Source organism: Rhinolophus hipposideros, assembly GCF_964194185.1.
Source record: "Rhinolophus hipposideros genome assembly, chromosome: 19".
NCBI lineage: Eukaryota > Metazoa > Chordata > Mammalia > Chiroptera > Rhinolophidae > Rhinolophus > Rhinolophus hipposideros.
Genome location: NC_138065.1, coordinates 37258201 through 37271258, shown reverse-complemented (window position 1 = coordinate 37271258; position 13058 = coordinate 37258201). Strand labels below are relative to the sequence as shown.

The 13058-nt window shown below is 38.5% G+C and overlaps 1 protein-coding gene across 6 annotated transcripts in view; it reads right to left on the bottom strand.

Moving 5' to 3' along the window:
• The window catches only part of RPS6KC1 (ribosomal protein S6 kinase C1), a 141881-nt gene extending 134819 nt beyond the window's left edge, over window positions 1–7062 (bottom strand). The window contains exon 1 of one of the 6 annotated variants that reach the window (XM_081026976.1): window positions 6801–7062. In XM_081026976.1, the coding sequence (XP_080883102.1) occupies window positions 6801–6905 (105 nt within the window). In that variant the 5' untranslated portion in view covers window positions 6906–7062. Of the gene's footprint in view, window positions 1–4442; window positions 4464–6800 lie in introns of those variants that run through there. The other 5 variants (XM_081026974.1, XM_081026978.1, XM_081026979.1 and 2 more) reach the window with 5 other exon arrangements.
• Window positions 7063–13058: the final 5996 nt, after the last annotated feature.

The following is a 13058-nucleotide window of genomic DNA, read 5'->3' as shown; positions in this document are numbered from 1 at the left end:
AACAGAAATTTTTTAAAACCCCGTTACTAAAACTTTTGGTATATGAGATACTCTTCTACAAAATAATATTAAGAGTCAAAAACGAAAAAAGAGTAGAACAAAACAAGAATTTAGAAAAAACTGATCTTGAGAGCCATGATTTTTCAAAATTTGTAAGCATAAATACATTTTACAACAAACTAATCTCCCTCCCTATCCCCAGGATTACTCTATTTGCTGAAATATCTCCAAATTAAGCCAAAACCAAGTATTTCTTCAAAAAATCTTCATGGACCTACTGTTTTAACAACTGAATTCTAATAAGTCTCACTGCTTTAACACCGGCCATTTGTAATAATGTAAGAGGTGAAGGGTTTAAAATTTAGTGGATTCTTTTATTCCTTTAAAGTAACTTAAATTTGTACTTGAAATGTTTATGAATATGCATTACTTTCAAAATAAAAAGCTAACAAAAGTAAAAATTAAAATATGCTGCCACCCATACACAAAAACTTTACAGTGAGTATCATACTTAAGAGGAAAAGACCGAATGCTTTCCTCCTCTGATCAGGAACAAAGCAAGGATATTCATTCCTACCACTCCTATTCAGCATTGTGAAATAAGGCAAGAAAAAGAAACAGAAGATTAAACGGAAGAAATAAAACTATGCCTCTTGCCAGGCAACATTGATTGTTTACGCAGAAAAAACAAGAACTCTACCAAAACTCCAAGAACTAGTAAGTCACCTTGGAAAGGTCACAGGATGCAAGGTCAAAAGAAAAAATGAACCAAATTTCTTTATACTAACAATGAAAAATGGAAAACTGAATTGAATTTTAAAAAAAACATGATTTACAACAGCAATGAAAAGATGAAATACTCAGGAATTAATCTAATAAAACATGTACAAAATCTGTGCTGAAAACTATAAAATGCTGATAGAAGACATCAAGGAACATCTAAATAACAAGACATATTATTATGTTCATGGATTCGAAGATTCAACATAGTAAAGATGTCAATTCTCCCCCAAAATGATCTACAGATTTAATGCAATTCTAATCAAAATCCCATCAGGATTTTTTGTAGATATATAGACAAGGTGATTCTAAAATTTATATGGAAAAGCAAAGGGACTAGAACAGTCAAACAGTTCTGAAAAAAAAGAATAAAATTGGAGGAATCATACTTCCTAACTTTAAGACTTGTAAACCTACAATAATTAACAATGTGGTATGGATCAAACCAGAGAACCCAGAAACAGATCCACTCACATGGCCAATTGAAAGAGGTGCAAAGGAAAGTCAACGAAGAAAGGCTAGTTTCTTGAGCAAATGGTACTTTGTTACAATTGGACATCCACATACAAAAAAAAAATTAACCTCCTCCTAAACCTCACACCTTATATAAAGATAAACTCAAAATGGATCATAAAGCTAAACGTAGAAACCAAAATAAAACACCAAGAAGAAAACACTGGGGAAAAAATTTGTGACATGGGACTAGTAAAGAGTTTTCAGACATGACACTAAAAGCACATTCCATAAAAGAAAAAAATTATAGACTGAAATTCACCAAAATTTTAAAATTTTGCTTTGCAAAAGACTGTTAGGAGAATTAAAAGATATGCTACACATTTGGGAGAAAATATCTGCAAATCATATAATGACAAAAAAACTTACATCCAGAACAAATAAACAATTCTCAAAACTCAACAGTAAGAAAACAAAAAACACAATGAAAAAAATGGGCAAAAGACAGTCTCAAAAAGTGAAATACCAAATGATTCTACTGACGATCCTCTAAAAAGACAGAAGTACACTGGTAGAGAGTGCATGAGTAGTTGCTAGAGGCTAAGAGGTAAGGGGGAGGAATGTGAAAAAGCGATGGCATGAGGGAGTTTTTTTAGAATGACGGACTGTTGTTTCCTGATTATGGTAGTGGATATATGAATTTATATATGTGTCAAGATTCACAGAATTATATTAGGTTGGTGCAAAAGTAATTGTGGTTTAAAAGATTAAAAGTAACTGCAAAAACCGTAAGTACTTTTGCACCAACCGAATATAACAAAAGATCAATTTTATTGTATGTCAATTTTTAAAACAACACTTTAAAAAAATGTACTGCCTATTTCCAGGCTTCTCTCAAGTCCCTACAACAGCCCAGGCTCTGTGCTGGGCTCCAGTCTGCCCTCAGCTGAGACAATCAAGTCCAGTATGAGAAAGGCTTTAATGGAAGAGTATATAACTCACACGGAGTCCTACACCTAAGAAAGGATTCCTAGAGAAAACAGGGCAGGAGCGGATACTTGAGAGCTGCAAGAATTGCCAAGACAAAAGCGAAAAGCATTTCAAACAGAGGAAGAACATAACACACGGTCACTTGGGAACTTACAATGAATTCCTTTCCCAAGCACAAGCAGGCCACATTAAGAATACGGTCAGGAATTGAAAGCAAGTTCCCTCCGAGCAATAAAATAGTGCTTCCATTTGAATCTTTGAAAATGGCTGTTTTTAGACTCAAATCTGGCAGCACTTCTTCCATTCATTCCATTGCTCCCCGCCTTTGATCACATCCTCGTCATTGTATTCTCTATGTATCGTCACTGTGGCCAAACTAGAGCAAGGCCCTGTGGGAACAAATACGCGTTCCCACACGTACACCCACATCATCTAATAAAACAGGTTGTATAATATAAGTATTCTGCAGCGTAGCACTGGGATGAAAAGCACTGTGACTGGGGCCAGTCAACCTGGGTTCAAATCTAGACTCTACTACTTGCTAGCTGTGTGATCCTGAGCAGTTATTTAATCTCTCTGTGCTTCAGTTTCCTCATTGATAACGTGAGAATAATGGCACCTACTCATTGGGTACTATGAAAAATGTGCTACCTTACATAAAGTGCTCAGAACAGTGCCTGACTCATAGTCAGCACCATATAAGTGTTTACTATTATTACTCAACAAATATTAGCTATATAAAATGAGGACTTACGTATTCTCGTATTTTGAAAACAAACCCAAATTATTTAAGTATGTGTTAAGGCCTGCACACTGAAAACTAGAAAACATTGTTCAGACAAATTAAAGAGCTAAATAAATGGAATATATATATATAATATATATATTATATGTATATATATACATATAATATATATATATATATGTTCGTGGATCAGAAGACTCAAGATTACTATCAATTCAGAAACTGATGACATTCTCCATTTAATCCCCAGATCTGGGTAGGCATGTTTATAGAACTTGATGAGCTGATTCTAAACTTTATATGGAAATGAAAATAATCTAGCCAAAAAATTTTGAAAAAGATAAAGTTAGAGGACTTAGACCACCTCATTTCAAGACTGAGTATAAAGCTACAGTAAACACGGCTATGTACTATCAACAGAAACAAAAGCACATGTCTAGACAAAGACTTGTATACCAGTGTTCATAATAACATTATTCATAATAGTCAAACACTGGAAACAAACCAACTGTCCATCAACAGGTGAATGGACTCACTGCAGTATAACCATATAATGGAATACTGGTCAGCAATAAGAGAAAATAAAAACACACAACATAGATGAATCTCAAACACTCATGCTGAGTTAAAGAAGCCAAAACAAAAAAAATAGTGCATACTGTATAATCCCATTTAGATAAATTTCTAGAAAATACAACCTAATCTATAACAGAAAGCTGACCAGTGGTTGCCTAAGGAGGGAGGGTAAGAAGAACAGACTGACTGCAAAGGAGCATGGGGAAACTTCTGCAGTGATAACAACTATATATATATTTGTCCAAACTCACCAAACTGTACATTTAAAATTGGTGCACTTTATTGTATATAAATTTTTCCTCAATATAAACAAAATAAAGTCATAGGGAAACACTGTCTTTTAAATAAAGGCACACCGTTTGCTATCCATACTCATGGAAAGAATGCAGGCAAGAATCACCATTCCCTTAATGTTGTTGATAAATCTATATTACAATATAAATACAATATTACAGTTACTCAGCATGATGAAACAACCAAAAATTGTTAATGGTTCTTTTATATCTCTGTCTCCTTCAACTAAAGACTTAAAGGAAACCTACAAAAGAATTTTTGAATTCTGAACAGAGGTAGTTATTTTACATAAAAATTAATAAGCATCACAGAGTTTAACTAGGAAATCTGTCAAACAAGCTTGTAACTGGCCAGAGGTTATCTAAACCTGCCAGGTTCCAGAGAACAGTAAGAAAAAAAGTATAAAGGAGATTTAAAAAGATGAAAGAGTTCTTATGCTACCCAAAATTTAACAACGGTACTTCCAATGCTTCTAATTCTACTCCTCCATAAAGATCAAGAATATAGACATTATTCCTTAAAGCTAAAAGTAAACCAGAAGTAGGAAACAGAAGGCATTCCTAGTTTGTATCTCATGAAGTTCTCTCAGGAGAGCACTACTTACCTGGTTAATTCTCCTGAGGAAAGATGGTTTTCTCCTTACACCTCAAAAAATAATAAACATTTTACTTGTTTTATACTATTAAGCACAGTTATTTTTTTAGTATATCTCCATGTTGATCCTCAAACATTAAAATTAAAATACGTAACATAAGGAGTAAATGAGGACAGAAACATTTACAAGGAGAAAAAAAGCAGTGCAAGCAATTTTCAAGTTCAAATAACTACAGCCGTAATATATAGCATGCATACTATATGGATTTGGTTAGTTCAAAGGCAACGTTCTACTTTCCGTTCTAATTTATGTTGTCATAAAAGCTCAGTAAATAGTTCGCAGCTTAAGAAAAGATGTTTAAAGTCTGAATTGGGTTAACCTTCCCTTTTGTAAAGAATAAAAGTAATTACCATTATCATTGCTACCTATCCAAGTTCCCCACCCATTATACCTTCCAGCCTTTTTGGGCTCTCTCCCTTCCACCTGTCCCTCTCCTCTATCCCACCTCTCACCAACTATCTTAACTGGTACATGCTCCCTGATCCCTTGAACCAGCAGCAATCTCTATCTTGTGAAATCCCATAGTTCTTTCCTATAGTCTCTATGACATTTAACACTTTCTATCCTGCACTATGCTTCTTCAAGTCCAGTAAACTCTCTTCTACTCTGAGTTTCCTTGAAAGGAAGGTGCATGCTTTATTCAGCCTTGTATCCCTCACAGCACTTAGCGCCTGGAACTAAACATTTATTCCACATGTTGCCTAGAATAGAGAGGAAAACATCCAGCAATGTTTTTTAGGCACTATGTGCCATGCACTGCCTTTGGTGTTATAAAAGGAAACAAATACCAGGGATACAGACCTGCTCTAAATCTACTGGAAACATAGACATATAAACAGTAATACGAAAAAACGTGGCAACTGTTATAATACAGAATGAACAGGGTGCTATGAGGGAAACATTATGTTGAAAATCGTTCTAATTCCATAAATTATATTAGGAAACTAAGTCTAGATTTTTGAAGGGCCCAATGACTACAAAGATTTTGCGAGTGGTGTAATAAGGGCCCCTTAATCTTAAAAAAAAATTCCGTACACAACCTGCAACTAACACTACACCTATACAGGGAGTCGCAAACTTCCCTCTATTCTCAGGACAGTGCCCTGCAATAGCCCGGCCTGATCTCATTATCTTTAAATATACTTGCTCAGCCCGTCTTCTCACATTTGTTTCAATTCTGCACCATTTCCATATACCTCATGCCACTCCCATATCCCAACTCTGCTTCTCTACAGCTACTTAGTCTGCAAGGTCTTCTCAGGGCCCCCTTCCTGAGCTCTCTATCACACGATGACTACGTCCTCCACATGTATACCCTATTATTACTACTACCTGTACCTCTCTTTTTTTTAACAACTAATGATAATGACAAAGTTCATTCTTAACCTTATATATAATTTGGAGTTAAGCAGCAGTGGCCTCAAATCCCAGATGTGGTGCTGCCTTGCAATGATGTAAAGTTGGGTTATGAAACTTCCTTGAACCTCAGTTTCCTCATCATTAAAATTAGGATTCAACTGATGTGTACAGAACGCCTCATACACATACATACCCATACGTACATTACATACATATAGACGTACTTAATTTCATTATTCTTATTTTCCAAGAAGGGAGATGCAAACTCTCTTTAAAAGGAGCACAAGCAACGAAACATAACCAAAGTGGGTACTACAAATGGGACGGGTTAGTTCATGTAAAGAAGACTCACGACTTTTAAATGTGCCCTCAAGACAACGCACGCACGACACCTTAACTAGCATTTCTCCTGTCCCCTACTGCGAACCACGAAATACCAAAGGCCAAACGACAGACAAAGATCCTAGGCTGGTGGCCCTAACGCTGACATCCTTCCCTACAGTCTGTCTGCCTCCGTGCAAACCGGACGCTGTTGTGAACGGTGGAAACAAGAAATGTCACCCATTGCACAAACCAAACAATACATAAATTAGTCCTTGAATCGGCATTATCCCTCGGAAGCGAGCAAAACCACTTCTGCAAATTTCAGCCTCAGAAGAGAAAGTCCAAATGGGAGGGGGGCTGAGTCACGAATTAAAAGTCGTCCATCTCCGTCTGCCCCACCCTGGAATAAGGAACCCCACGGCCACCGTCCCCAGTGGAATCCCGGGCATCCCGCATGCAGCCCTCCCCCCGCCTTCCTGAGGTCCCCACCTCCGACGCCAACCCCGGCCCACCCTGTCCCCCGCTCGGCTGCGACCCGGGGTCAGGTACCCTCAGAACAGGGTCCCCACACCAGCCGGTCGGGTCCCAATTCAGGCTCCTACCGCGCCCGACACCGGCACTCACCCGGGCGGTAACCTTATACACCGTGTAGCCCCTTGGGTGTCGCTGGGGCTCGGTGACAGTGTAGAAACGGGCCAGGTCGGCACCCCGCTCCCGGGTGGAGCTCATCCTCCCGCCACCTCTGCCGCCGCCGCCGCCGCCTGCGGGGTACCATCAGGGTAACCCGTCGCCGCGGCTCTCCGGGTTCCCCAAGCGGCGGCGAAACGGCGAGGGGGCGGCGGCTCCACCAGCGCCACCGGCGCACGGCTCTGCTTCCGGGTCGGCAGAGGAGCTTCCGGGTCACGCATCATCTCGCATCCTGGGACAGGAAGATCTCGTTTTACGTGCTGAGCCGTGTTTGGGCCTGGGCCCGGCACGTCGGCGAGGGTCAGGTGGTCGCACCGCCACTCTCGTCACTAAGGAGCTCTGAGTCGTCCCCACCGAGTCTCGTAGTGCGCCAACTCTGTCACTGCTGTATTTTGTGACAGCTGTTGTAGCCACGATACACCCGTGAGAGCTGGGTCCTACCCAGCCCTTGTACACGCTTGTTTGGCGTCCTCAAGGGATGGAGGATGCGCTAGCCGAGCGTCTTTCCTTCCCTACTCACGGTCTATCGTTTTAAATACCCGCAACAACATCTGAATATGTCTCGCAGACATAACCCGTCCTTTCTAACACGAATCCCGTCCACCTGTCTACCTCCACAGCAAACCCCAACTCGAGCAATCTAAACATTTATTTCCTTAGATTCTAAAAGCGGGAGCTTCCGTCTGAAAGGAAAATAAATAAAAAATCACACGACCTTTCAAAGCTACAGTTTCAATTGATTGCTATCCACGGCTTGGCAATTCCTTTACCTTTCATTGGTCAGGATTCTCTCTCCCTAAGTCATTCCAAGTCTGCCATTTTCTTCAATCCTCTATTCCTCTTCAAAGGGAAGGGCTTGCCTCCCTACCCTTTGCAGTGTTGCCTCGAATGGGCAACTTCTTTACAGGGGAAAAATTAGAAGGAGCCCTTAGTAACAATCCCTCCCAATTCTCACAATTGCATTCCTATCTAAGATGTAGACAGATCCCTACTTCATTTTTAAGACTAATCACTCCCACCTGTGCACTGAAACCGACCTTCATTGGCAGACATTGTTCCATCAATGACATCCCGACTATGCTTTTTCTGCCTGTAATCTCTTCCTCACTACCAGCTCCTTCTCAGCCTACAAATGACTAAATCTGCCATTTAATCACTAAATTTGAATTAATCACTTCCTACATGCCAGACATGTCAGTTAAGGATTGGAGTTACAGAATCCCTGCTCTCAAGTGCTGTCTAGTAGGAAAAAACAAGATACGTTGTGACAAGTATGATGATAGATGTACATATGGAGTGCCATAGAGTACATCTAATTCAGAATTGAAGATTAGCTAAGCTTTTCTGATAAAGGGGAAACTATGGCTGACTCTTGAAACGAGAGATAGGAATTAGTCAAGCAATAGCAGTGAACTCCAGGGAGGAAAGAAAAAAAATTTTTTTAATATTTTATTGGGGAAGGGGAAACAGGACTTTTTTATTATTATTATTATTGGGGAACAGTGTGTACTTCCAGGACTTTTTCCAAGTCAAATTGTTGTCCTTTCAATCTTAGTTGTGGGGGGCAAAGCTCAGCTCCAGGTCCAGTTGCCGTTGCTAGTTGCAGGGGGTGCAGCCCACCATCCCTTGCTGGAGTTGAACTGGCAACCTTGTGGTTCAGAGGATGTGCTCCAACCAACTGAGCCATCTGGCCACCCGGGAGCTGAGTGGCAGCTCATTGACTTCATTCTAGTTGTGGAGGGCGCAGCTCGCTGGCCCATGTGGGAATCAAACCGGCAGCCCCGGTGCCCAGAGCTTGCGCTCTAACCAACTGAGCCACCCTTCTCCCCGAGGAAAGAAAATTTGATTTCCAGAGTTGCCACATTATAATATTCAAAACGTCCAGTTTTCAACAAAAAATAATGAGGCATTCTGGAAAACATGGCCCATACATAGGGGAAAAGCAATCAATAAAAACCATGCCCATGAGGAAGCCAAAATGTTGGTCTTTACTAGGAGAAGATTTTAAATAAGCTATTTTAAATATGTTCAAAGAGCTAAAAGAAAGCATGTCCAAACTGGTCAAAGCCAAAACCAAAACTGGCTCAAGAAAAAAGAAAATCTGAATAGGTCTATAACAAGTAAAACTATTGAATCAGTAATTAGATAATGGTGATGATTGCACACACTTGCAAATATACTAAAAACCACTGAATTGTACACTTTAAAATGGTGAATTTTATGTTATATGAAGTTTATCTCAATTTTTTTAAAAAAGTACAAGATTTCACCTTAGAACTACAACGTGGCTAAAATCTTAAAAACTGACACTACCCAATGTTGACAAGGATAGGAGCAACTGAAACTTGCATAGGTTGCCAGTGGGAATTCAAAATGATACAGCCTCATTGGGAAACAGTTTAGCAGTTTCTTATAAACATACTCGTACACATACCAGATGTCTCAGCTATAACACTCCTAGAAATGAAAATACATGTCCACATAAAGACATACGTGTGAATTTTTATAGCAGCTTTATTCATAACAGACCCAAAATGAAAACGATCCAAATATCCACCTAATAGACTGTAGTACCAAAATGACTAAAGGTAAAAATACTGATAATAGTAACAATTTCATTCCTGGATAGATACTCAAGAAAAGTGAATATATCCAATATAAAAAGACACACATAAGGAAGTTCTAAGCACTATTATTCATAAGATCCCCAAAATTTGACACAACCCAAGTGTCAATCAGCAGTAAAATGGATAAGTTAAAATGTGGTGTGAAATCATACAGTGGAATGTACAGAGCAACTAAAAAGAATGAACTCCTGTTACATTTGTCAACAAGGATGAATCTTACACACATAATGTTGAACATAAGAAAGCAGACATGAGTACATATTCTATGATTCTATTCATATAAAGTTCAAGAACAATTAAAACTAATCTATAGCGACTGAAGTCAGAATAATGGCTCTCCATAGAGTGTGGGGTGAGGGGTAGTACGTACAATGGGTATTGCCTGGGAAGCACATGAGAGACTCTTCCAGGTTGCTGGAACAGTTCATAATCTGATTAATGGTTACATAAGCGCATATACATAAAATATTTATCAAGCTCAATGTTTAAGATTATGCACTTTGTTGTATGTTGTACCCCAATTAATGTTTTTTAAATTTTTAAGTAAGTAAAAACTACCCTGGTCTTCCTAGCCTCCTCCCATCCATCCTTCATAGTCCCATTAAAATTATTCATTTTAAAACCATGTCATTATGTCACTGCTCTGCAAAACTCTTCAGTGGGTCCTGTTGCCATTTCTGTCATAGTTTCTAGAATCCATGATGTCTGATCTCTGCTCACCTATCAGTCTCATTTCTCTGGGTTTCAGCCAAATCCTTTGCAAATTTGCACCTCCAGATCTTCAAACCATGTTTCTTTTGAAATCCCTACCTCATACCACCCCCAACCAGCCTCTGGAATCAGCCCATTCAAGGACTAATTTTTCTCTAAAGCACTCTTTCACAGCCCCTGTATTCTTTTTCAAGTAGAATTAGGCACTCCTTCCTCTCTGCTCCCATGCCTCTATCCCACATCTGAACTACAGCACCTGATTCAATTCATACAGGGTAGTGATCTGTTACATAAGCTACCGTTTTTCCCTGAAAATAAGACCTAGGCAGACAATCAGCTCTAATGCGTCTTTTGGAGCAAAAATTAATAAAGACCCCGTATTACATTATATTTTTTATTATGTAAGACCCAGTCTTACATAAGACCCAGTATTATATCATATCATATATTATATTATATTATATTATATTATATTACATTATATACCCAGTCTTATAGTAAAAGAAGACCTTATATTATAGTAAAATAAGACCTGGTCTTATATTAATTTTTGCTCCAAAAGATGCATTAGAGCCGATTGTCCAGCTAGGTCTTATTTTCAGGGAAATACAGTACTTTAGGACTGACATGTTTTTATCCCACTACATTGTGAGCTCCTTAAAGATGGGGACTATTCTTCACTGGTATTCTTACCCTCAGTATCTGTCACAGTGGCTGGAAGATAAGGGGTATTTGCTGACTACATGAACTCCAAGGCTCTAAAGGTTTTTTTCCCTGCCAATCTGATTACATACATTAAGTATAATTATTTGTTTAATCTTCTTCACCAAAGTCATTGACATATAACTACTGACCTGAGCTTCTGACCAGAATGAAATAACAAATGCTCCCACATTAAACTCATATATATAATATCAGTCAAAAGCAAAGAAACTTGAGGTTTTGGTACATCTTTGCTTCCTTCTTGCATTTTCCTTCAGTTTCTATTAGATTTTTCAAAATATTATAATAGCTCAAAGATTCCCATAAATCTTTTTTTTTTTAAAGATTTTATTGGGGAAGGGGAACAGGATTTTATTGGGGAACAGTGTGTACTTTCAAGCCTTTTTTCCAAGTCAAGTCGTTGTCCTTTCAATCTTAGTTGTGGAGGGCACAGCTCAGCTCCAGGTCCAGTTGCCGTTGCTAGTTGCAGGGGGCGCAGCCCACCATCCCTTGTGGGACTCGAGGAATTGAACTGGCAACCTTGTGGTTGAGAGCTCGTGCTCCAACCAACTGAGCCATCCCGTAAATCTTTTTTGACGTCTAGAATCCCAGACTTCTCAGATAACTCTTTATGAACTAAAGATTCATTAAAAAGAATAAAGTGATACATACCTTACACCCTGATGTTAGCCTTTGTGAAACACATATACTGCTTCTAGCTAATGTGTAGTTTTGACAGGGGCAAAGTCAAAATACTTGGTAAAGTTACCATCAAGTAGCTATTTATTTATTCATCATGTAGACAAACAAAAGACATGGTTTTTCTCCTCAAATGGGTATTGGACAACCACAAAGAGTGTTTTATTCTTTCTTACATGCAGCTTTCTCATGCTTTCCTCTGCTGTTCCATTTCTCAGCCGCTTCATTCTCCTCTGCGTCCAAGGAACTCCTGCTGAGATCTACTCTTGAATACTTTCCAAAAAAAGATAATTCTAGGAGCCTTAAAACAGGCAGCAGAATCATTTGTCAGAGTTAAGCTCAATTCCACAACATCCACGAGTCTCTTCATTATAGGAACTCACAAATGTGCAAAGCACCCATTCTGGGACTGAGAGCTGGGGAAAAGAAAGGGTTTAGGGGTGGAGGGAAGAGAACAGCTAACCTGAAGTTTATATCTTGACTACCTAGTTCTCATCATTGTACCTCTGTTTTAAAAGGCTAGAAACCAAGAGTTCTTAATTTAATCATCCTATACAGGCTTAGAAATAAATGAGAAATTCTAGCAAGGACTGAGCACTGTAAAGTTTTAATCAAGAACCACTGTAGAACATATACCCATGGAGGATTCCATTAGCTTTCCAGACTGATTTACTAATTATTATAAGACTGTTAATTAAATCTGCCTGTTCCAAATTAAATATTTAATTTGCTACCACTCTGGCAGGCTCAGATGTATTAATAATATTAGGCTGGAAAATTGAAAAACAGTATGAAGAAAAGAAGGGAAAGATTCCACAACCATCAGGAATTAGGAGACCACTGCACCAAACTACAAGGTTCTGCAGGGGAAAGAACTATGTCACCATGACAACCTGGGATATTTTTATTGTGAGAGTTGGGAGGTTATAAAGAAATCTTGAACAGAATTTAGAGGTTCAGAGTGAAGTAGAACATGTGTGGGAGTTGAGACATATTTCAAATTTAGATTTTAATCTTTATTTCTTAGCTTTTCCTTGCAATCCACACGTTGCCAAATCCTGTTTTTCTAAGAGCAAAAAGCAAAAGTAATTTTTATACCCCGTATTTATATATAAATGTCATGTACATGTACATATGAATGTGTAACTTCATTAATTGGGAGGTTTTCATTAACAAAGGATACAAGGTTTCTTGAAAAATAGGAAAAATTTATATCAATCAATAGTTCAAAATAGGTTATTAAACATTAGGATACCCGTTCTTTTTTTTTTTTTTTTTTTATTAGTTTCAGGTGTACAAGACAAGGTACTACTTAGACGTTCATCATTTATATCCCTCACACTGTGAACCCCCCTCCCCCCATCCACTATCCCTCCGACCTCACACTGAACCATCACATTATATATATAAAATTATAGTTGGCATTCATTAATGTTTAGCTTCTGGTGTACAATGC